This window comes from Natator depressus, chromosome 12, assembly GCF_965152275.1.
Source record: "Natator depressus isolate rNatDep1 chromosome 12, rNatDep2.hap1, whole genome shotgun sequence".
Taxonomy (NCBI): Eukaryota; Metazoa; Chordata; order Testudines; family Cheloniidae; genus Natator; species Natator depressus.
In genome coordinates, this window is record NC_134245.1 from 14386971 (window position 1) to 14411976 (window position 25006).

The 25006-nt window shown below is 37.8% G+C and overlaps 1 protein-coding gene across 5 annotated transcripts in view; it reads right to left on the minus strand.

Annotated features, from left to right (window-relative positions):
• CHD9 (chromodomain helicase DNA binding protein 9) overlaps positions 1–25006 on the minus strand; it is a 182314-nt gene that overhangs the window by 148046 nt on the left and 9262 nt on the right. For 4 of the 5 annotated variants that reach the window (XM_074968615.1, XM_074968613.1, XM_074968614.1 and 1 more), the window contains exons 2-5: positions 24734–24934; positions 23517–23651; positions 22896–22986; positions 10533–12138 (exon numbers count right to left, since the gene is read on the minus strand). In XM_074968615.1, the coding sequence (XP_074824716.1) occupies positions 10533–11972 (1440 nt within the window). In that variant the 5' untranslated portion in view covers positions 11973–12138; positions 22896–22986; positions 23517–23651; positions 24734–24934. The remainder of the gene's footprint in view (positions 1–10532; positions 12139–22895; positions 22987–23516; positions 23652–24733; positions 24935–25006) is intronic. The other variant, XM_074968612.1, reaches the window with a different exon arrangement.

Sequence of the window (25006 nt, forward strand, 5' to 3'; positions counted from 1 at the left end):
TTTAAAGAATGTTGCAGTAAAAGAAATGCAGAACTAAATCTGGGTACAAACATAAGCAGAGGATGAAATAATGAAGTAGCAAACATAAAAACAAAGATGAACTGTGCTGCACCAAAAATACTTTCATTTTTTAATGTCATGTCACAAATGGAAATGGTAAGTAAGGTGAAGGACAATTTTGTAAAATACTTTTTCCTCAGACATTGTTCAGCTTGTTGCCTCAAATTAAAGAGTCTATTAAAAAAAAAAGTGTATCAGTAAGAAGGATCTAAAATGGCAAAATAATAGTTCGTGTACATTTAGCCATATGTCTTCTAACATTTATAATGTTTACATAGGCAGATATGTGACACTGGTTGCTTCAATTTGGAAATATAAAGTTTGACAATTAGAGAATAGATTTCTTACCTATTTTCCGCCTGCCAAACCCTCTAAATTAAATTTCCACTTAAAATTAGCATGACCATTTATATTACTTGTCTTGTTTATATACCAGGCTTACCAGATGGTATCGCAGCTATGGAAAGCGTTTCATTTTTATTGTTTAAAAAAGCAGAAGTAAAGTTTCATGCTTTTGCAGCACTGGAGACCCAGCCCTGGCAACTGAATTCCTCTCTTTACCAACAGAACATGCCGCGATCAGTAGCAATGCCAGTTCCCTCGTGACTGATATGATCGTATCCTGCACTATTCTGGGCAAACCTTATGGAATTAAATTAAACCTTACTGCATTAAAGTTTAATACCTTTAGTGTCCATTGTATTGAAAACACAAATGTTTGCATACTACTGTGGGATTGTATGGAACTTCATAAGTAGGAGCATTGCCAGATTATCAAGGGAAGTGATTATTCCCCTATATTTGGCACTGGTGAGGCCTTGGAGAATCCAAAGAAAGGCTATTTATCTAAAAATCCTGGCTTTAAACAGGATCACGGCTTTTTGTTCTGATCCCCAGAAAATGGTCAGGACTTCCAGTTGACAGAGGGCCCCAATCCTTAGGGAAAGGCTGGAAGGACTGACACATGCCAGAGCCCATGTTGAAGAAAATGGGGGTGATCTTTGGTAAAATGTATTAGCAGCCATATAGATTCTTTTATTGTTTTTTCTGTAATGCTTTTTACCTTAAGAATAAACAGGCTTGCATAGGAAGTACTGTGGGGTAACTTATAACTACTGGCAATAGCACTGTGTGCCCCTGTTGATGGGAGAAAAGTGAAGTAGACTTTCTTAGACAGACTGACTTTTCTGGGGAGTTCACAGCATCATCATGGAACTGTGCAACCTGGAAATACCCTGGTCAGGAGGGAGACAAATATGAGACTTCGCCCAAGCGAGGTGACAGACAGGGAGGCAGAAGCCTGAGAGGGGTGCCCTTGATAGACTATAAACCGGTGGCGTGGGGGAGGGGGAGGAGATTTGTGACACCTCATACACTGCAAAACTCAATTTGGAGTAACCACCTCTGTGCGCTGAGAGGGTATTTCATCCATTCTCATTTAAATCAACCCTTGGCTCTTCTAAAAAGATCAAAATGCGACAAGGTAAAAATATCCATTGATACATACTGCATAAAGTTTTGCAAACCCCAAACTATTAAATTCATGACTCGGGTCCCAAAAAATCATGGGACTGAATTAAAAACCTATGAGAATGTTAAAAAGCAATAAATGTTGGCAGCTTTTTTATTTGCCTTTTGGTTTTTGAGCCTGTAGGGTACATACAATGTTTTCAAGATTTTCTTCTCAACTGAGAGAACTGGAAACTTGCTTTAAAAACAAAATCAGAGATTCTCACATAAATCACAGGACTGCAGTAGCTAGATTAAGAAAAACACCAAATATTGCAAAACTTGTGATAAAACCATGAGAGTTTGCTGGCTGTGCAGCATTGCCAAAGGAGCACTTCATAAGTCCAAAAGAAACAGTTTTTAAAAAGTATTTATCCACTGGAATAGAAGTTCGAAAACAGGCACCTGTTGCTTTACACAGGTAGCTCAGAAACACATAAGCAAATGCATACATATACGAGTGTGTATATATAGATAGAGAGACAGACACACACACATTTTATTAAGCCAGTTCCTTAGGGTTAATTGTTCTGCACATGAACACGTCTGCAATTAAAAACTCACACAAGACAGGGACTTTCTAGCTCAGGGGACTGATAGCAGCATATGGACTTTTTCACGAATAGAGTGGTGACTTGAACCTCTCTAAACAATGATTTAAAGCAGAGGCTCTCAACCTTTTTCTTTCTGAGGACCCCCCAACATGCTATAAAAACTCCACTATCCACCTGTGTCACAAATGTTTTTCTGCATATAAAAGCCAGGACTAACATTAGTGGGTAGCAAGAAGGGCAACTGCCTGGGGCTCTATGCCAAAGGGTCTCCCGAGAAGCTACATTGCTCAGGCTTTGGCTTCAGTCCCAGGTGGTGGGGCTCAGGGCCCTGGGCTTCAGCCCTATGTAGTGGAGCTTAGGCTTTCTACCCTGGGCCCCAGCGAGTCTAATGCTGACCCTGCTTGGTGGGCCCCTTGAAACCTGCTCACGGCCCCCTGGTTGAGAACCACTGATTTAAAGCATTTCTCTTTGAAGCCTGTTTGGTAGCCAATCTGAAAAGGCTCGGTTGCTTCAGTCCCAGCTCCTGGATAGATGTACACATTAACAAAAGCCATAGTCAACTACTGGCACCCTTGCTGGATTTAGCCCATACGAAGTTAGAACTAGAGGTGGTCTCTCTATAACTTACTTAAAGGAATATTGCCCTTAGGTAGCTTTTATTTGCATTATTAAAAAGGACTCAAATCTATAGACACCATTAAATTTAAAAAAATAAATTTTTAACATAACAAAAAGTGATTATTTGTATTATTGTAGTTATTGCCACAATAGCAAATTGGTCATCTATTACAATCCGCTGACTTCCTCCAATGGACAGGTAATATAGTCTGGGGTGGCCAATCTGTGGCTCCGGAGCCACATGGGGCTCTTTAGAAGTTAATATGCGGCTCCTTGTATAGGCATCGACTCCAGGGCTGGAGCTACAGGTGACAACTTTCCTATATGCCGGGGGTGCTCACTGCCACTGTTCCCTCTAAGCTGTGCACGCGTGCACACAGATCCTAAACCCCACGCACACACAAATTTGCACAGAAGCACAGTTTGCATAGAAGAAATTTTTTGCACACACGGCCTGTCAAAAATTAGAGGGAACACTGCTCACTGCTCAACCCCTGGCTCTGCCACAGGCCCTGCCCCCACTCCATCCCTTCCCACCCCCTGCCCATAACCTGCTGTGCCCTCACTCCTCCCTCCACCCCACCGCAGATCCTCCTGCATGCCACAAAAGGGCAACTGCCTGGGGCTTGGAGGTGTCAGGAGGGCTGCCAGTTGGTGGGAGGCAGTGGGAGCGGACGAGTTGATGGGGGGAGGGGGAAGGCGCTGCTGACGTATTACTGTGGCTCTTTGGCAATGTACATTGGTAAATTCTGGCTCCTTCTCAGGCTCAGGTTGGCCACCCCTGATATAGACAGTCAGATGGATACAGAGCAGTTTGAAAATTAGATGTACAGTAAAAGCTCTGTTATCCGGCACTCAGTTAACCAGAAAGCTCAGTTAACCAGCATTTCCGATATCTCCCAATACAAACCTTCAATCTAGTAACCGGGACTAGTATACTGCCCAGCATGTTATTCAATTGTACATTCTGGACTCTACTTTTATGCAAAAGAGGCAGAAGACAAGTAAGCAAGATGATATCAGGGATTTATTTAAAAAAAGCAGCTTCTAGGCAATGTGATAGGGTCATTACAAATTCAGCCCAAACTCCAACACCTTCTACATCTACAATGATAATTGGTGTTGATAATGATGACCCTGAGGCACTGCAAGATCCTGAAGTGCCTTCTGAATCATCAAAGATTAAATTATGTTCAGTATAGTTTTAATGTGAAGTGTATTTTTAGTGATCTGGGTGTACACCATGCACTGCCCATAGTGACATGTAGTGTCATAAGATAACCTACTGTATAGAAAACTTGATCTGTATACACCTAAGTGCTTCAAGAAACCAACCACTCTGCAGTGCAGTACTACTACTGGATTGGTGAGTACCTGCATACTATTTTATACTTTATTCATTTTATTGTATTCCAGTTCTTTGAAAATTGGTATTCCACTGGTAAACTATAACTCTCATTTAACCAGAATATTCAATTAACCGGCAGCCCCCAGTCCCTGAACATGTCAGATAACAGAGCTTTTACTATAGTTGACCTTCTACCTGACTGCTTAATCAGGACAATGCAACACCTGAAGCTAGACTAAATAAATCTGATTTTCATAAACCGTTTTATTGCACTGGGAGTTTAATATAGCACATTCCTCTACACTAAAGAATAGCCTGATGACTGCTGAATGCCATTTTTTGTTCACCAGTTTATTCACTATGGTCCAAATATTTTTCTTGATGCACGGTAAATAGGCTGTGCATTGAGGAGGGTCACAGCTGTCATTATGGCAAGATCAAATCAATCCTTCGAGACCTCATCTATAGTGGGAAAATATATTGTGCTTGAAACATGTTAAACAACGCGGTAAACACAATTTTGAATTTATGGACAAGGGAAGTCATGTTTAAAAATGCTTCAGCTGATTGTGGTTAACCATATTTTTTAAATACAACTGTCCTTCGTCCACACTGAAAGCAATTTTTTAACATCATGTTATTGAACATATTTTCTAACACTATTCTTTTTTCCAGTACAGATAATACCCCAAGCACCATTCTTATGGATGCAGTATCACAGGTGAACGCTTTCTTCTGCAAAGCATAAGAGAGAGTAACTGAAGAATCCAGCAACTCTTACCCCTCACTTTTTCTTGGCCTGACACACTCCCAAAATCCTCTAGTTAGACTGCATGGCACACAGGAACCTGTAACACCTAGATTAGCCACTCATATCCATCCCAACCTGTGCAAGAGAACCTCAGTGATTTTGGTGTGTTCAGTGTGAGAGGAGGTTCCTTATTTTTATAAAGTAAATTAGGTTTTGGTTTTTGGGTTTTTTTTTAAAGGAACCAGAATCTCCTACACATAAAAAGCAATTCCATGATATGACAGTACTTCATGTCTAATTTTTTTTATACTTTGAACACGGTCAACAGAAAGGAACACATTAATGCACAAATAGAGGGCATCACTGGGAATGGGGATCGCAGGATTAAAAGGGTATTCAGGACACAAAATTCTGCACTAGTTTGAGGTGGAAATTCCTCGTGAAACAAAGATTACCTGTGCAAGTTCTCTTTCCCTCACCTGCAGGCAATCAGGTAAAGAGTTAGACTTCATGCTCTATCTTTTAATTGATTTGGGTATTTTCAGAGGCCACTGAGAGCATCTTTTCCCCCTGCCAAAGAGATTCCCTGTAACTGGAAGGCTTCAGTTCATTGAGTTCCTCTAATATGAGTAACAACAGGTTAGATACCAAGGCAGTAGGTCCCTCGTAAATACCTAAGATAGGTAAGTACTACATCAATACTTTCAAAATCCCTCTCAATCCTAGTGGTACAGAGAAGCCCCACTAGTGTCAAACCTTATAGGGTAAAATTCACACATGGTAAAGAGGGCCAGCATATGGCAATCTGAATGACTTAATCTGTACTTTAGGGATATATCACAGGCCTACTATGCACAGGCATCTGTGCACTTCCTGCATACCATGAAGAGGGTTTCTGTGTTGATCCCAGATAGGGTGGCAGAGAGACTACAAGGGGGTAGACTAGAGGACAAGCCAAGGAATCTGTAGTTACAGAATTTCAGAGGATCCAAAACCCACTGCAACTGCACAAAGTGCTGCAGCGGTTATTCTAATTTACAAGTTGTAATAGTGGCTGGGGAGAGGGTCCACGGTCAGAACCATGTGTCTGGACGAGGGCAGGGGATGGACTTCACTTTCCAACTCTCCTCTATTGTATCCACATAAAGCTTGCTTATTTCAAGCTCTACGGACCTATCAGATACTGTTCTGATTTCAAGGTAAAATGCCGTTGAACTGCTTAGTTAATACAGTCTACACGACAGTAACAAAACTCTCTCGGCACTAGTTAAAACACAGCTCCCTCTCAAATACCCCCGTAGTGAAGAAGGATCACCATTCAGCCTTGTGACTGCTCTTGGGCAGTCCCTCTTTCCACGCAGTACAGACAGCAGTAACCAAAATAAAAGACATGGAAACCCCACAGTTTAATGTGTAGTTTTATTTTAAGCGTCAAGCTAATAATCTTGAAGTAAATTAGTGGTTTATGGTGGGAGATCCCACAAAGAGTAGGTTACAAGAGAGATGTATAAGCATTCTTTAAGTAAATATATTTTCCTCCTTCCATTTTAAATAATTAAATGCAAAAAACCTATGTTAAGACAATGCATTTAACACATCAAAGTAAGGAATTGAAAGTGTTATACAACAAACCTCATGCCCGTCAGCCACTAAGCCCCTGAGGTTAAAAACATTCCCTTGTGGGCATGTCACTGCATAATTGTCTCTTATGGAGACTTGCACCTTCTTCTGAAGTACTGTCCTTCATTGGGAAACCAAATATCTGACTAAACAGATCACAGATCTGTTCAAGTATAGCACTTTCCTATGCTCCCAAATCAAGCCATGCTAATTTGCTTGACTATTTACATTATACACACATAGCATTTTTATGCAGACAAATTAAAATTGGCATAGGATTTCTCATTTCCTTATTTTTCTGATTTAATTTCGTAACAGTGCTGGAATGTAGGGTTTAACATTTAATTTATTTTCTCTCTTTTTAAAGAGGAAAAAAGATTGCTTGTGGCTAATAATGTTAACCAAAATTTTCAAAACATAGATGACTAAGGCTGATATGGTCAAAAGTAAATAGTGGCTAGAGAGAGGTAAATAGTGGTGCCCCCTAGGAATCTGTGGTGTTCAACACCACCAGTGCTGTTCCACATATTCATAAATGATCTGGAAAAAGGGGTGAACAGCAAGATGGCAAAATTGGAAGCTGATACAAAATTACTTAAGATAGTTAAGTCCAAAGCAGACTTCAAAGAGTTAGCAGGGGATCTCACGAAACTGTATGATTAGCAACAAAACAGCACATGAAAATTAATGCTGATAAATGCAAAGTAGTGGGGATTATGTTTTCCAGGCACATTGGAAAACATAATCCCCACTACTGTTACCACTCAAAGATTTTGGAGTCATTGTGGATAGTTCTATGAAAATATCCGCTCAATGTGCAATGGCAGTCAAAAAAAAAAAAGCTAACAGAAGGTTAGGAACCATTAGGAAAGGAATAAAAAGAAACCAATATAATGATGCCACTATAATAAGCCCACAGCTTGAATACTGCATGCAGTTCTGGTCACCCCATCTCAAAAAAGGTACACCAGAACTGGAAGAGCTACAGAGAAGGGAAACAAAAATGACAAAGGGGATGGAACAGCTTCCATATGAGGAGAGATTACAAAGACAGACTTTTCAGCTTGGAAAAGAGAGGGGATAGAATATAGGTCTGTAAAATCATGAACAATATGGAGAAAGTAGCGTTATTTACTCCTTCACATAACACAAGAACCAGGGGTCAAACGAAATTAACAGGCAACAAGTTTAAAAAGAACAAACAAGTACTTCTTTACCCAACGCACAATCAACTTTTGGAACTCGTTGCCAGGGGATGTTGTGGATGCCAAAACTACAATAGGGTTCAAAAAAGAATTAGGTAAGCTCGTGGAGGATAGATCAATGACTATAAGCCAAGATGGTCAGGGATGCAACCCCATGTTCTGGGAGCCCCTAGCCTCTGACTGCCAGAAGCTGGAAGTGGACAACAGGGGATGGCTCGCTCAACGATTGCTTGTTCTGTTCATTCCCTATGAAGCACCTGGCATTGGCCACTACTGGATGACAAGACACTGGGCTAGATGGACCCATTGGTCTGACTCAATATGGCCATTCTTATGTTGACAATCAGCAAAGAATTAAAGATGGTAGTATTCTGAATGCCAATCAACATGGTTTTATGGAAAGTGAGACAAACTTTTTTTTTTTTTTAAAAAGGAGATCACAAGTTTGGTTGATCACGGTAACTGTGTTAATGCTAACTTACTCCTACATGACATTCTGATAACATTACGTTATGCACAAAATCAATGTGGCACATATTCAATGGATTAAGCATTTGTTAACTGAAAGATCGCAAAAAAGTAACTGTAAATGGGGAATCATCATCAAAAGTGGGTGTTTCTACTAGAGCCTTACAGGGATCTGTTCTTAGCCTTATACTAGCCAACATCTTGAATATAAAATATTTGGTAAAATCTGCAAAGATACAAAACTTGATGAAGTGGTAAATAAGGACAGGTCCGTTACACAGACTGACCTGGACTGCTTGGTAAGGTGAACTCAATTGATCGTCATACCTTTTAATATAGCCAAAAGCAAGGTCATACATTTAAAAACCAAAGAATGTAAGCCACAGTTATAAGATGGAGGACTGTATCCTGGAAAAACAGGGATTCTTAAAAGGACTTGAAGAAAGGGGTAAGGGATTATGGTAGGTAACCAACTGAACATAAGCTCCCAGTGCAATGCTGTAGCTAAAAGAGCAAATGTGATTCTTGAATGTATAAGTAGGGGAATATCAAGTAGGATTAAGGAAGTGTATATATGGAATTAGTGAAACCATTACTGGAATGAAAAAGGATGTTAAATGTTCAAAAAAGATGTTCAATTGGAAAGCTTTCAGAAGAGAGCTACAAAAATGATTTAAGGTCTGGAAAACATGCCTTATATGGAGAGACTAAAGCTCAATCTACAGTATATCCAAGAGAAGGTTCAGAGGTGACTTGATCACAGTCTACAAGCAGCTACAGGAGGAAGAGATTTCTGATAGTACATAGAAAGGCATAAGGAGATTAAATGGTTGCAAGGTGAACCTAGTCCTAGACCAATTCAAACTAGAAATAAGAACACACACAAAAAACAGTGATGATAATTAACTTTTGGTGATGTGGTGATTCACCATCACTAACACCAAATATCTTTCTAAAAGGTATGCAGCAGCTCAAAGCTAACTTCTGGGCTTGATACAGAAGTTACTGGGTGTGGTGCAGGCCTGTGTTATACAGGAGTTCAGACTAGATCATAGTGGTCCCTTCTGACCTTACAAATCTGAGTTTAAATGGCTCGGTGTCTTTCAAGTTCACACCACTGAGTTCAGTGGGGTGGGGTGAGTGTACACGTTTGGTGATGCAAGCTATAGAGTGGAGTTTTCTAAAAAGTTAGATTAACAGGACAGTATTGCACTGATTTACATGAATTCAGGTCTTGCTCATCCTGGTTTTCTGTGTTTGTTTTTCTGGAAGGGATAACTTGAGAACTAGTAAATGTATGAAATCACAAGAACAAAAAAGCTAACTAAAATCGAAGATGAAGTGATTTTTACTCAGTAATTTTCATCAAACACCTATTTAACGTAAGCATATACCTAACAAACAGGTGAAAATGAAGATCACTTTAAAAAAAAAGACTCAACACAGCCACCCACTCAATTAAGGGCTAAGAAATCTAATCCACTTCTCGTGTCCTCCACAGAGGCTATAAGCAACAAAAGGCAATAATACAGGAATTAGCATTTCTGGTATTTAAAGTTTAGGTAAAACCATGAGTTTTTCTCCTTAGTTCTTCAGGCTTTTAATAAAGCAGCATTTTTTTCCATTCCCCTGAAATTCAAAGGCATTATAGCTTTCAGGACAGATCCTTGTCTTTCTACTCACTCAACATAGTCAAAAAGTTACCTAGTAGGGAATATATACAACTGGTTACACTGCAGGTAGTAAAGTAAAAGCCTGCATTATACTATGAGAAAAATAGTCCCTCAAATGCTTAAAGCTATACTTCAATCTTTTTTATTAAAACAAAAAACTTCTTAAAATGAAAAGGAGGACTTGTGGCACCTTAGAGACTAACCAATTTATTTGAGCATAGGCTTTCCTGAGCTACAGCTCACTTCATCGGAAAACAGACTAACACAGCTGCTACTCTGAAACACTTCTTAAAACGTATTTGTACCTAAGTACACATTAGTGACAAATTCTTCCTCTAACAAAAATAAGATGTAGACTGCAGCAGTCACACAAAGTTCTTAGTTTCAGGCAAATACTGTAGTAGTATTTCTAAAACTAATTCTGTAGTAACCATTTTAGTATTTAAGAAAGCTAAATTATAGATATTATTCATCCATTTAGATAGGAGTATGAATTGTAAGTGTTCAGTGTAACAACCAGTGTTTATATTTAGGGTTTGACTTTTTTAGGGATATGGGTTGTAATTTCTTTTCAAGGATAGAAGAGTTACCTATTCTTTACTAACAAATGACCAACAACAGATCAGATATTTTAGAGTTATCTGTGGACAAAGAATGAATACTTACCAATATGATTAAGTTCACTGGTACAATTAAGCCACACCCTCCCAAAAAAGGGCTACATACCTGCCCTTGCAAGGCTATACGATTTCTATCTTGTAGATGCCGATTAGAAACTGAAGAATGCCAGGGATGCATCTGACTTTGAGACTCTGTCCGAGCAATATCAGATGACTGTGTTATTTGCTGTGGGGTAATATGGTGTTCTAGGTCATGCTCTAATATGTGGCTTGAAGTGTCCTGAACAAATGCTGAATCATCAAATTGGGGTAGGAGGTCTTCCTGAAGGAGGTCCTCTGGATCAAGTCCTGTAAATGATTCAGCTTGAGACTCAACTTGATGAAGTAAGTTCTCATCCAAAGATGAAAAACCATTGCTTTCTATAGGATCACTGAAATGGCTTATCTGAGAAGCAGAACCCGCAGAGGCTGGAAAATTAATGTTCACAGGAGAGAGTTTTGAACTACTGAAGCTGCCCTGAGGATGTGCTGAATGCAACATCTGGAAACTATTTGAATTCAAAGGTGTGTTAGGATTCAAGAGGTGCTCGGTGGTTTCTTGCTTGGTCCCTGTTTGAGATGTAAAGGCATCACTTCCAGTATAATCAGATAAAGGATGAGTTTGTTGGCTAGTAGAAAGAGCAGTAGAAGACTGTAGAAGGCTAGTAGGAGAAATGTGGTTATTAGAGTAAGAATATGGAGAAGGAAACCGCTGTGTATTATTAACAGAGCAAGGAGTCATAGTTGGAGATTGTCCATCAAAGTTTCCTTCTTGATTCCCACAAAAATGTATTGAAGCACTGGCATTTTGAGAAAACTGTTGAACAGAGAGAGGCTGCTGTGAAGTTGATGGATTAGCAATTTGAGGTGGATGAGTAACACTGACTCTGCGTGGAGCAGATACGTTAACCTCCATAAAGTTTTTTGGCTGATTCAGAGCATCTTGCCCTGTGTTAATGTTGTTTCTGCTTTGTTGAGACTGTAGTGAGGCACACTGATGCTGCTGTTCGTTGGCCTGAAATAAGGCAAAGTCATGGTGTGCTACAAAACCTTTGTTTTGCTGCATAGACTGAGAATGTCCTTGGTGAAAAGGGGACCCATTTTGATTTGGAACAGTTGTGGTAGTTTGATGACCCCACATAGGACTACCATCAGCCACATCAGGAAACATTCCATTGGATTGGTTTTGTGGATGGATTGGTGAGCAATTAAATTGAGTGTGTGGTGATAAAACACTGTCAGCTGGACTGCTGAAAGACTGATTTACTTGAAGTTTCAATGAATCATACTGATTTAACTGCTCAAATTCACTCATCTTTTGTGGAGTTTGAGTATCTTGCACATGGTTCAATGAGTCTATGTGCAAAGGCTCAAATTCTGCACCCAAGTTCAATTCATCAACTAGTGAAACAGGTCCAGGTTGTACAAAGGCATCATCCGACAAACCTTCTAACGTCTCGCTAAAAAGGTTGGCATCATCAAAAAAATCCATCATAGGATCAGTCATCTTGATACGTCCACACCGCTTCGTCTCTGAACTCCAAATGGAGTCAATTTAGCCTCTCTGCAGTGAGTAGCAACAGATTACTTCCAGTGGTCACCACCTTATCCAATGCATGTCAACATCCATTAGTGCTTCTGAAGAAATGTATGCCTTAAACTGTAAAAATATCCTAGGGAAGAAAGAATAAGAGCAATGACTTTAAACTTGTTTGTCTGGAGTTTTATTTTATTTAGTTTTTATTTCCTCCTCCCCTGGGTATTAGTTTGTCAATTTTACTCTATATTTAGATAAACAAAAGTGAGCAATTAGACTCATTTTGACTTCTTTTAAAAAAAGCAACAAAAAACAGAAAAAACTGTCAAATTCTAATAATGAATGGGCTGCTTTATTTTTGTATCTGTGTCCCACAAATAAAATAAGTAACTATTCATTTATTTCCTTTCCAATTTTATATTTTATACAGTTGAAGTAATATTACATGTAATGATTCTGTATATTCTAGATCAAGTAAAATCTGAGAGGAGAAAGGAAACAGTCCAAACACTGGAGAGACACAAATCATTGGGAAACAACTTTAGTAAGATGAAGCTCAGATAACCTATTTCTTTCCATTAAACTGAATGAGTGCTTGGTCATTTCAATGAGAATCTTAATTATTCAACATTTTTGTTGTGATTTTCAGTCTACTTAACCTGTCAATTACCATTACACATTAATAAAATGGTTAAGTCACATACTGCTCATAGATTTTGTGCTTTCACAATGGCAACCAGGAAATATCAAGTAATGTATTTTTTCAACATTTTAATGTTTAAAAATGCAACAAACTGCAAATCAACTCTAGGTCAAATTTTTACAAGTGAACACATGCATAATTGTGTGTAAGCAATTGTGAAAACCTCTCCCTTTGCATATAAATAAGAGGTGGGTAAATGGTAATTATTCTTCAGCTGAACAGAACAAGTTACAGAAACATTACATTAGGTTTAGATTAATTTAATTTAAACCCACTTAACCAAGACACAGTAGAATCCACAAAGGCATAACTATTAAACAACTTTTACTGTATTTGGAATCAAAACTTTCTGCTTATGAGGTCAAATCCCCCTGAAACCAACAAATACAGAGGGCAATCATCACTGGCAGGATCAAAACCATAAAAAAAAATCTTGGGGAGAGAGTATGTATATGCCAAAGGAAAAAGAGCAACTCATCAAGCTTTTGAACAGAACTGGCTAGAAATTTATTGGCAAAATTGAGCTATTCACAAGGTCCCTGAAATACAACATATTCATATTTCCGTTCAACACAACACCCAATATGCAAGCTTGAATGAATTATGTTCTATTACTGCTGTGTGTGATAGTTTGACTTCCTAGATAAGCAGAAAACTTAGTCTTCAAAAATACTGAAGAAATTACTTTAAAATATGTATTGGTCTTCTAACAGCATTCCCATCTCATACATAACTAACACTAACATTCAGATGGAAGAAAAAGTTTTAACTCTTGAAACCCACCATTGCTAAAACTTATCCAGGCTCCCCCAAAGCTCTCTCCTCCAGTGATTGGTGAGGATGGAGTACTGTGTCCAGTTTTGGGCCCCACACTACAAGAAGGATGTGGAAAAATTGGAAAGCATCCAGTGGAGGGCAACAAAAATGATTACGGGACTGGAACACATGACTTATGAGGACAGGCTAAGGGAACTGGGATTGTTTAGTCTGCAGAAGAGAAGAATGAGGGGGGATTTGATAGCTGCTTTCAACTGCCTGAAAGGGGATTCCAAAGAGGATGGATCTAGACTGTTCTCAGTGGTAGCAGATGACAGAACAAGCAGTTGGGGAGGTTTAGGTTGGATATTAGGAAAAACTTTTTCACTAGGAGGGTGGTGAAACACTAGAATGTGTTACCTAGGGAGGTGGTGGAACCTCCTTCCTTTGAGGTTTTTAAGGTCAGGCTTGACAAAGCCCTGGCTGGGATGATTTAGTTGGGGACTGGTGTTGCTTTGAGCAGGGGGTTGGACTAGATGACCTCCTGAGGTCCCTTCCAACCCTGATATTCTATGACCGACTCCCTGGATATGACCTCTGAACAGCAAGTTTTGTGATCTTCTGAAAGCTTACAGGGGCCCAACCCATATCCTGCAAAAGCCAATAGCAGTCTTTCCATTCTTAATGAGAACTGCATCAGGTTTCATGATGAGAAAATATCTAGTATGTAAATCTAGTTAAATGCTGATGCTGACAAAGAATAAGTTGACAGCCCTTCAAATTCTGATGCCTTCAATGCATTAGAAATGGCTCTGCAGTGGCTTGAAGAACAAGAAGAAAATGAGGCAGTGCACCATTCTGCAAATTAAATTATGATTTTGAGGTGTTCAATGTTATAAACTGTTCAACCCACAATTCGTTTGTAAATTAGGGTTTGCACTGATAGATGTGTAAGGTCCATGTGAGGTACTTCACTATTACTAGCTGGTCTACTTCTTTAGGCAACGCCAACATCAGCAAGCCCTAATCTTGCATTTCCCCACATAAATAAAAAAGATGTACAAGGAACCTGAACATCTTCAGAAAATAAGTGGAAAGGGAAATAAAGGTGGGACTATCTAAATGCCCCAGAAGACCAGAGTATATTCTCTTCATCATTCTAATCAGTTGTGCTTTGGAAGAAAAGCTAAATATATTTTCCTCTACCAGATTTCGTATCAGTTATGCTAACAGAAAAATATACCACACAATTCAGCATTTTGAAGTGAAAAATTATGAAGATTGATGTTTCTCTTGTTCATTTGTGATAAGCAAAATGTGAATAAAGAGCATATTTTTAAAAAGCATTGCTAATAGTCAGATTTCCCACTTTGCACATTCATAGGCATATAGCATAAAACAGAAATTGTATTATCTACCTTTGACCAAGGAGGGGTGGAAGAAACTAAAGCAGAAGAACATAACCAAGTTAGATTAAGTAAGTACTGTAGCTGATGGTAAACAGATTTAGTTCTGAGGGGACCCATTAAATCAATGGACAGGTTTACTATATTTATTAGCTGTCTGTCCATCAAGGACTCCTGTGTTTAAAAAAAATCAGTTTTAAATGCCTGCATAATTGAAAATATTTTAAATGAAAATATATCCCTCTGGTTTCCAATTACTATCTAGGGCAAGATACTAAATTCCCCTTCAAAGGAGGGAATGAAGAAAAAAAGTAAAGTCCATTGTTTACAAATGAATGTCATACCACAGATTAGACTGAAAATACAAAATATTGTTATAAGTATTACTTGCACATACATAGTTCTTATGTACTTCCACAGATCTCAAACCGCCATCTTTCATAAATTGGATGAGTGGGCACAAATTGTCCCCCAGGTCACATACGTAGTTGACAGTTCTGATGTTCTCCACCCACATCAATATTTTGTCTACCTGAATGCTTAAACACTATGCACCCTTGAGGAAAAAATTGTGTAAGATAGAGACCAGAAAAAGCTGTGTGTGACTGAAGTTAGATAAAGCTAACCATGGTTTGTCCTAAACATATACATACATATAAATAAAATCTTCCTTCCACTTTAAGAGGCACCCTCTGTGTCCTAGACCCTTAGTCCTCCTGTCTTTCAGCACTGAAAAAAAAGGGGGTGGAGGGAATATAAGCAGCCAAGCTTTTTCCACTACAAACTTCTGTAAAAGTCATCACAATTGCATAAAATTGGAAAGCCAAGCAGAGGCAGAGAATGCCAGTTTAGGGATTCCAACACAAGACGTAAAACTACAATTTGAGTTCCCAATTGATAAATCATCTGGCATCTCTGCACTAAAGACAGGATAAATATTTCCAGGCAAGTTAGTTCTTGGAAAAAACCAGTAGTTTCTTATAACAAATACAGACAGCAATTAATTTAAGCGGCAAAGAGTCCTGTGGCACCTTATAGACTAACATACGTATTGGAGCATAAGCTTTCGTGGGTGAATACCCACTTCGTCAGATGCATGTGTATTCACCCACGAAAGCTTATGCTCCAATACATCTGTTAGTCTATAAGGTGCCACAGGACTCTTTGCCGCTTTTACAGATCCAGACTAACACGGCTACACCTCTGATACTTGACACCAATTAATTTAAGCAATTCTAATTTGTTTAAAGTAGTAGTTAGACATACCAGCAGCTTAAAAGAGACAGTGAAGCAAAATAAATTTCAAAGAAAGATGAAGCTCAGAAAACTGGATACGTAGATTCTTGTTAGTTTAGTAACAATTCCTCTTTATATTACATATTACAGAAAAAGAAAATGCCACAAACCAACAAGAAAAATTGTTTAATCAGACGTCGCCCTTGTAAGACAACATGGAAGCAGCATGCATAGCACCATTGTTATGGTCAAGAGAACACTTCTACTCGAAACCACTGTTTTTGAACACTTATGTAAAGTATGTAAAAATGTTTTCCTTTTGTCAGAAATGTATCATGTTTGATCCAGAACAAACACAAATTTCTTTGGAAAGTTGAACGATATTCTGCTTTGGAACACTACCCTTCACACGAAGACATTTTCCAAACTTGTTTTGGTGTTTGTACAAACACAACTGCTTTGCCAACCTTCTCTTGCTCTCTATCATAAACAGGTGGGTAATGATAGAACTGCAGCACTGTGTTAGCACTACTTAGCCTTTTTTTAGGTGTCTCCCTCCCTGATAACAAGGTAGTGTGTTAGGAAACACTGCCAGCCTGTTACAGATCAGTTACAGGGAAATTGTAAAAGGAAGGAGTTTAGAAATCTAATCCTCATCTTTAGGGCTGCATGCCCAAGTTAACAAATAGAGATTCTGCAAAATCAAGCGGGACACAAATTTCATAGCGAAGTATCCCTCGTGGAAGATGTCCTTCCAGCATACTTCCATTTTAAACAAGAGTAGGGAGTCTAGACTTCAGCATGTCAAATGATTGAAATTACAGTAATAGCTTGAACAGGCAGAATGTGTAAGATACAGTTAGAATGAATTGGTACCTGTTCTTTCATCTCTAAGTTCCTTTACTTTAACTTTTTCTTCCATTTTGGCAAAACTACATTATCTTAGTGTTTTGAAAGGAAACTTAAATTCCAGATTCAAGGCAACTGGAATTTAATGAGGCTTCCAGATCAAATCTGATTTGCCACCTTTGTGCATATTCAGATGTAGTATTTCGTGACAAAGTAAAATTTTATCTGGAAGCCTCACTGAATTCCATGACTTTATAGGTTTTCATTCTTATCCATAATGGGGCATTATTGCACAAGGTTTAATGTTAATTTGAAGGAAAAAACGAATCTGATCACAAGCTTCAGATGGCAAGGTCCTTTTATAAAGGTTAAGGTTTTTTTGTATTGAACACTTAAACATTAATGAACTGCCTGTATGAAGCCACTGGTACAAGTGGTGACTAGCCAAGATGAAGAATACATTCTTGTTAGAGTTTTCAAAGGTCATTGATTACCTCTTATTAGCTAATATAATGTACATTTGATAAATTTATCATTTCAGGTTTCTCTCAAATATGTTTAATTTTTTAATCAAGAAGTAGCATTTTAACTCAAATTAATCTAAAATAGTTCCAGAATTTTTTTCAGTGTAAACAATAAAATACAAATACAATGAGCAACACGTGTCCTGTTCTTATTTGATTTCTCTCATTTCTTGCAATCTCACAAGCTCAGTATTTAGAGCTTAGCTACCTGGGGAAACTGAGCAGCACAGCCATTCCAGAATAATTCTGTGTGGATACTCTATTTCAAAACAAATGCAACTTTATTCCAAAATCATTACTCCACTTTGCCTAAAACAAATAACCAGGACACTATCTGCAATAACCCTTGTCTTTTCTCAACTGAAACATGTTTTGCCATCTGTCATCTTCAGTCATGACATCACATTTAAAATGTAATATGTAAATTCTGTGTGACGGGAACCACCTCCCACCTTTACTTTGTCGTCTCAATGACTGGTCATTCAACAAAGTATCTAAACTTCAATCTACTCAGTTTTTAGTAATGCATAAGAGATCTACTTCAAATCAGAGATTAAACCCTCAGATTTAAAAAAAAAAAGTGGCTCCTTCAAATAGATCAAAGTGAGCAGAAAAATTTCTTAGGTGAGTGTGGCAATGCCAAACCATCAACTTCTGCACAACCTGAGCTTCCATTTAAAATCAAATGAGCGTGTTAACCCTTAGTTGTCACGGATATAAAACACTACAACATTTTCCAATTAAAAACAGGGTATAAAGCAATGCAGTGCTGTTCCTCTCAGCCTGCCCACAGTCCCTCTCCAGCACTTGGACATATTTTCAGTGCAGTTTAGGTTAGTTTTCACTGCTGATTTTCAGAAACATTTAAGCAGCAATAAAACTGGTAATGAGGAGGACAGTTTCAGTCTGCTGCTCATAAAGAAAGCTGTGAGCAATAAGGGGTGGCAAATATCAAAACTAAGCAGGAGGATCCAGACTGGACTGAGGCTGAGGTAAAGTAACTGTTTTTTGCATATATACCTCATAGAGAAGATGAGGAAGGACTAACACAGAGAGAGAGAGTGTACACTTTCTCCATTCCATCAGTCAAAGGGGTTAGTGATTAGGATTCAAATGTATCATACCCCAACTAGTCAGAAGCTATGAAAAGCTAGACACCCTAAGTGGGGTATATGTATGGCTGGAAACCTGGTAGGAAACAGTAACTACCATTTTCCCAGCAGCTGTGGAAGCTTGGCTTTTTACCTGGCATTGCCCCTGGTCAGTCTTTGGTTGGTATGTGTAGTCCTCTGATTTGAGTGTCTTGTAAATTCTGTAAGAAAGTGTGTGAGAAAGGATGGGATTAAGGATTAATGGAAATGAATCAGCAAAGAAACAGACATAAAAGCTAGAGAGGTTGTTGGGGGAAGGCGTGGTGGCAGGAGATAGGAGAATGAAAAGGAAAACATAGTGGTGAAGTTATGGAACAAAATATGGGGAAAGAAAAAAAAGAGGAAAGATCATGGGGGAAGGGCGTGCATGGGGAAAAAATGAAAAAGCAGTGAAACTGAGAAGGAAAAGAGTGTAAGAAGGCAAGAAACAGCAAGTTATGCTTTTAAACATTTATTAAATGGAAAGTTGATGGACAGCATCACAATTAAACACAGAACACCATAAAGACTACGGAACAGTTAGATTTCTTTAATTGCAGAGGCAGTGGGTTTTAGGGACACGGGAGCTACTATTCTTCCTGACTAGTAGGCTCAGTCCTTCAGCTAGAAGATGTCAAGTAAACATTCAGCTCAATCTTTAAACACAATATCATCACTTTTGCCTATTGTAAAAAAAATCCCTGCTCCACACTAAGAGGGCAGATTGTTGAAAAGTAGAACCACTCCCTGCAGAAGTGATAAAACCTCAGTCATCAGTGACTGCTTTCACGTGGAAATTTGAGACATCATCATCCACTTTAAGGTTAGTGTCCATTCAGAAGGCCAAAGAGGTTTAAAAAAAGAAAGCTCAGTTACCGACATGAGGCAACAAAATTCAAAATTCTTGTAAAAGATGGGAGTTCGTTCATTTCTCTAAGACTGTAAAAGATCAAATTAAGGAAAAGTTTATATATTGTACACAAAATACACATGCACCTTTAGTGTTCTAGCAGGGAGGGAATTTCTTGACCCATTCTATTCTAATTGCAAAGAAATTTGACCCTGATCCATTCAATTCTTGAAAGTTTTTACAAAAAATGCTTCTAGCTCTAAATTCAGAGAAAGTTTCTGCATATAGAAAAAAATTCATTTCATTGTGACAAGCAAATGTGACAGCAGTGGAAACCTGGATGAAAGCATGGTAGTGGTAGTATCTGATGTAAAGCACTGGGAACTATAGCCAGGAAGGAATATCTGAAGTTTTGTTTTTTTTCCTTTTCTTCTCCCCACCCCCCTGAAAAAGTTTCATTTTCTTAGACTTAAGAACTACCCTCCAAAATAGTAGAAGAGACTTGCTTCTTACTGGGCAGAGGTTTGCCAAAGAAAGCATAGCGGTATTCTTGTTATATCTTACTAAGTTAAATGACACATTTTCATGTGCTATGTATGTTCCTGATTATCAAATCCCTTAGTCCAGTGGTTCTGAACCTGTGGTCCCCAGACCTTGGGAGTCAGAAGATATATCTAAGATTTCCACACAGGTCCGCACCTCCATTCAAAATTTTTTAGGGGGTCCGCAAATGAAAAAAAGGTTGAGAACCACTGCCTTAGTCATTGGCTGGACAAAGAGTACACAATACCAGACATGTAGACAACAGCAAAGATGAACCTAAATTATATGTGAAGAAATAAACTGATTTTAAAAACTTTTGTGGTTTTCTCTTGCATAATAGAACTAAATCCAGACATTCTCTCTCCAGGATCAGAGACATTCACGTTCTTATTTTTTGTGTTATTTTCATCTTACTTAAGGTTCTCTTCATTTGACAAACTATAATGATAATGTAAAAGTTATTCCTCTGTGTTTCCAGAGAAAAATTATGCTAACATGGACTTAAGGTTGAGTGTATATATAGGTATTTTACAGTTATAAAAAACAACCGGGATGGTATAATTGTCCCTGAAACATTCTACACCATGGAAATTCAGAGTTAAAATGAAATCTTATGCTAAGATTTGTTAATATGTTGTTGATGTGTTACGGTACAGAAATGCATAGTTAGGTTAACTCTGCCCTGCTACACCACCATGCAATAACCATACACTATGACTAAAGCATTTTATCATCTGTAGTCAGACAGATTCAACTGATTTTTCCCCCTTCATGGCATGACTACAGGGCAAAGTTAGGTTACTTGGTTATCCCACCTGCGCATTTCCATACTTTAAGATTAAATTTTAAAAGTCCAGATATATATTAACATGGATTTTTCTGTATTTATAATGCTTATTTTGGAATAATCAATCATCCTTATATCACACATACTAAGATTAAGTTAAGGTTGAGGATATATAATTGGTGCTTGGAAATTTACTTTTGATTTAAAAATTTCAGACAAACACTGAATTCAAACCCAAAAAGCAAATGTTTACATGTGATATTTCCTGTAATATGAAGAATGGAAGAATCAACCTTAAAGCTTTAAAATAAAATATAAATAAACAAAATAAATAGATAAATTAAAAAAAAAAAAAAAAAGAGTAATTTTAGGAACATGTTCACCAGGATGCCCTGGCTGCTTTATACTTCTGTGGAGCAGCACAAAGCAGTCAGAGCATGCTGGCTAACTGAGACGGATTTACAACTCCCAGCAGCACAAAGCATACCCGCAGTTTCCCCCTCCCTCCTGCACATCACGCCCAAAGTCACTGCTCCATCCTGCACTCCCCGCATCCCCCTGTACTCAGAGGCCCTAGTTTTCCCCCTCTCCTCCCTAACTTCTCTGCTGACAACATCTGGTGCAACAGGTAGGTTTCTGACAGCAAAATTTAGGATTAATGGTAAATGTTCGATATTCTTCATAACTCAGTTTCAGTCCGCAGAGACAGACAGATGATGTCCTACTTCAGATAATTACACAAAAAATGGCCATTTGCAAAGAGGACATCTTTTATTACTCTCAATGTGAGAAAAGCCAAGCTTCCCAAAACAGGGAAGACAGTGGCCCCTAACAGCAGAAAGGGTCACTATCTTCTCTGCTGAGTGCAGCTTGGCCTCAGTCCAACTGAGAACAATCAGACATGGCAGCAATTTTAAGAGGGCACTTCTTCATGGAATTCTCTATAACAGATTATTTGTCAGCCTCTGCTGAACAATAAACTTTCAGTTATGAAGAATACAGCAAAAAAATACTATTAATCCAAAAACTATTCCTTCAAATGCAGTCTATGTAGCATACACACATTTTAGTTTTAGCTAGAAGGGAAGTTTGAAGATGTGTTACTAATATCATTAGGGACAAAAGAGCTTTGAGGCCAGTTGTTACTGTTCTTAAAGGACCTATTTTAAAATCAATTTTAACTCAAATTAATGGATTTATTTGTAAGTTCGCAGACAGTTATTGTATATTCAAAAAGTGCTGAAATATTGGGGTGTATACACTGTATTATATATAAATTGATAGAATCACTGCTACTTAATTCAACCTCAAACATGGAGCTGCAAATGGTGCCTTCATAATATGCTGAAAAGTTGTGTGTGTGTGTGGTTTTTTTAAAATCCAGCATAGAATGACCAATTTCTTACATATGAAAGTGGTGGATGTTTAGAGAAGAACAAAACTAGAATATGGGTGTCCATTTAAAAAGCATCTCAGATTCTCCCTAAAGTCAGATCTTTTACTACTATACGTGGGTATATTCTGCTCCGTAAGTGAATGAAAATACATATGCAGTATGTTTCAGATTATATTTATTCAAAGCATTAAAAAGCATATCAAAATAAAAACCGAAACAGACTCATGAAGTTCTCAGTCCTTCCCTCTTTGCCTGGAGGAGGAAACTGTATAAAAGACCTCTGTTGAACAGAATCTCCACCCCCCTGAAAACTCTAGTTTGAAAATGCAGACTATTTTCCCAGAGTAAAAATGGGTTCATTTTACACTCCATAAAAGTAGTTTCATAGACCAACTTTTGAATATATACATAAACTCAAACATTTGGTTCCTCTCGCTCAAAAAAAATCACCAAGATCGGATGGCTGAGTTAAGACACTGATACTTGTTAAGAGATTATTCGGTTCCTAAAATGTGCTTTTATTAGTCAAAACAGGTTCAAAATTACTACAAGCTAATACAAACTCTTAGATGATGCTATGACGTTAACTCTCTGATTAACACAGAAAAATCTGAAAAATAAATGGGCGAAAGTGAAATGTTCTTACTGAATTTTCTTTATTCTGTAAGATACTTGATAAAATCACAAAAGTCAAAAATCAAAAGAATCCTTACCCATGAATTAAGAGTGCATATCCTTTGTGAAGAGTGAAATAACTCAGGGTGATACCTACCCCAAAATAGGTAGCTCATTATCATTAGGGACCTGAAAGTAAAGCACAGTAACAAATGACAAATCAAAACCACACTTCAAGATCATATCTTAGCATCTGATAATTCAACTACTGAGTACATCTATGGCATTGATCACTTGGGAAACATGAGAATATACATGTATTCATAAATAAGGGAGATTTTTAAAGCAATTTTGCAAATGTCTATTTGCTCACTTCCCTAAGATAAGTGAAGTTATTTTTTTTTAATATGACTGGAAAAGGACAAAATGAAAGGGAGAAGGACCATCATTGTAATAGATATTTAGACAGATTTTGTGCTAGAATTTTAAAATTTTTATGACTACTTAAAAGTGCTGAATATAAAGAATATGATAATTTTCAAGACTGAATAAATCATGTTCTTAAGGGCTGAGGTTGAAACTTGCCAATGCTTATCCATTAAACTATTTCCCTTCTGCTATCAGATAAAGCCGAAGGTTGCTGTGATTACACACCAGGGCTTAACAGATGTACTTGCCAATATCAAGTAATATTGCTGAATTGGGGGAAGTGCACTTACTCGACAGTCATGCTCCAATCCCCCATTGGACATAGCGGGGAGTGGAGCCCACAGAGCCTAGTAGAGGCACCAAATGTGCAAACACACTGCGGGGAAGGGGAAGGGTGAGGGGAGAAGTAAAAGCTTCTGGGATCCCTGGAAGAGAGAAAACACAATGAAGCATACCATCCCCCTTCCCCAATGCTGCGTGGGAAGGAAAAGGGGGGAAATAAGTGGATTTACATTCTATATCAATATGCTTTTATAAATAGATTTCCCCATACAAAAACATGATCCTTTTCCTAGGCAGATAGAGCAGCCTTAAATTCTGTTAAATACAAGCCTTGTCAGGAGATTTTTCTCAGGAGATCTTTCATTAATGTGCACTCACAAATTTACTAGTTAAGTGTTATTCTTAATTTTACATCATTTTATTTTTTGAAACTTCACAATATTTTAAGCAGGATACAACTCATTTTCCATATATCTTCCAAACAATGCACAACACAGTTATCAAGATAACAAGAACTGTTTGTCATAAACTGGTAACTTCACATTAAAACTGTACTTAGTACACACTCTTGATATACATGCTGCACTATCTGCCCTTCTCTTCTCATTTAATAACTTGTAAGCTCATTCTAAAGTTGGTAGACTGAAGTATGCCTAGCCTACTTACAGGCTGTTCTATGTTAGGAATTTTTGTACTCTAAAAATTGATTTCTAATTGATGCAAAAACAGAAATTGGTTTTGTCTAAAATAATTAGACAATTATTCTGAAACATCCTCTAATCGGTCCTCTACTGTCTTCAGTGTTATGTAAGAATTTTGTATAAGAATATCCACAAAAGTTTCCTTTAGATTTTCTTCTTACACTGTGATTTCATATCACAACAGAAAAAAATCTGAGATCCCTTTAGAGATTCAAAAACCTCTCTTCCCATCTGCCAATCAAGGTGAGAACCCATACTTCTAGAGAGTTTAACAGTCAAGTATTACTAAATATAGAAACACAACTTTTCTGAATAATAAAGAGTTAATTGGTTAAGAAATACTACAAACAGGCTAAATTATAGCATAAGGTTTTGCAATACACAGATTATTGGTATTTTATTTACAACATTATCTAATTTAATCTGGAAAAAATAAACCATGATCTCGCAATCAAACATTTCCCTCCCCACTAGTTTACAAATTAAGAATATCCCAATTACAGAAAACTGATTTCTGCACTTACCAACTGTGGCAAACATCGGCTTGCTTAAATGTTTTGTTATCTGAAACATAGCTGTCAATCACAAATTCTTCCTCAAATTGATTCTGTCAATAACTCAGAATAGGAAAAAGAGGATTCTCACTCCTGAAGCCAAGAGAGACCACTTGCTTGACCAGCCTCAGATATTAAGACAACCATGGAGTATTTGTGTCTTTGAAGAATCTTGTGTTAAAAAGAAAAAAGAAACAAAGGATGAAGTAATGAGAAAAACAAGGGATTATTAAAGCATTGCAA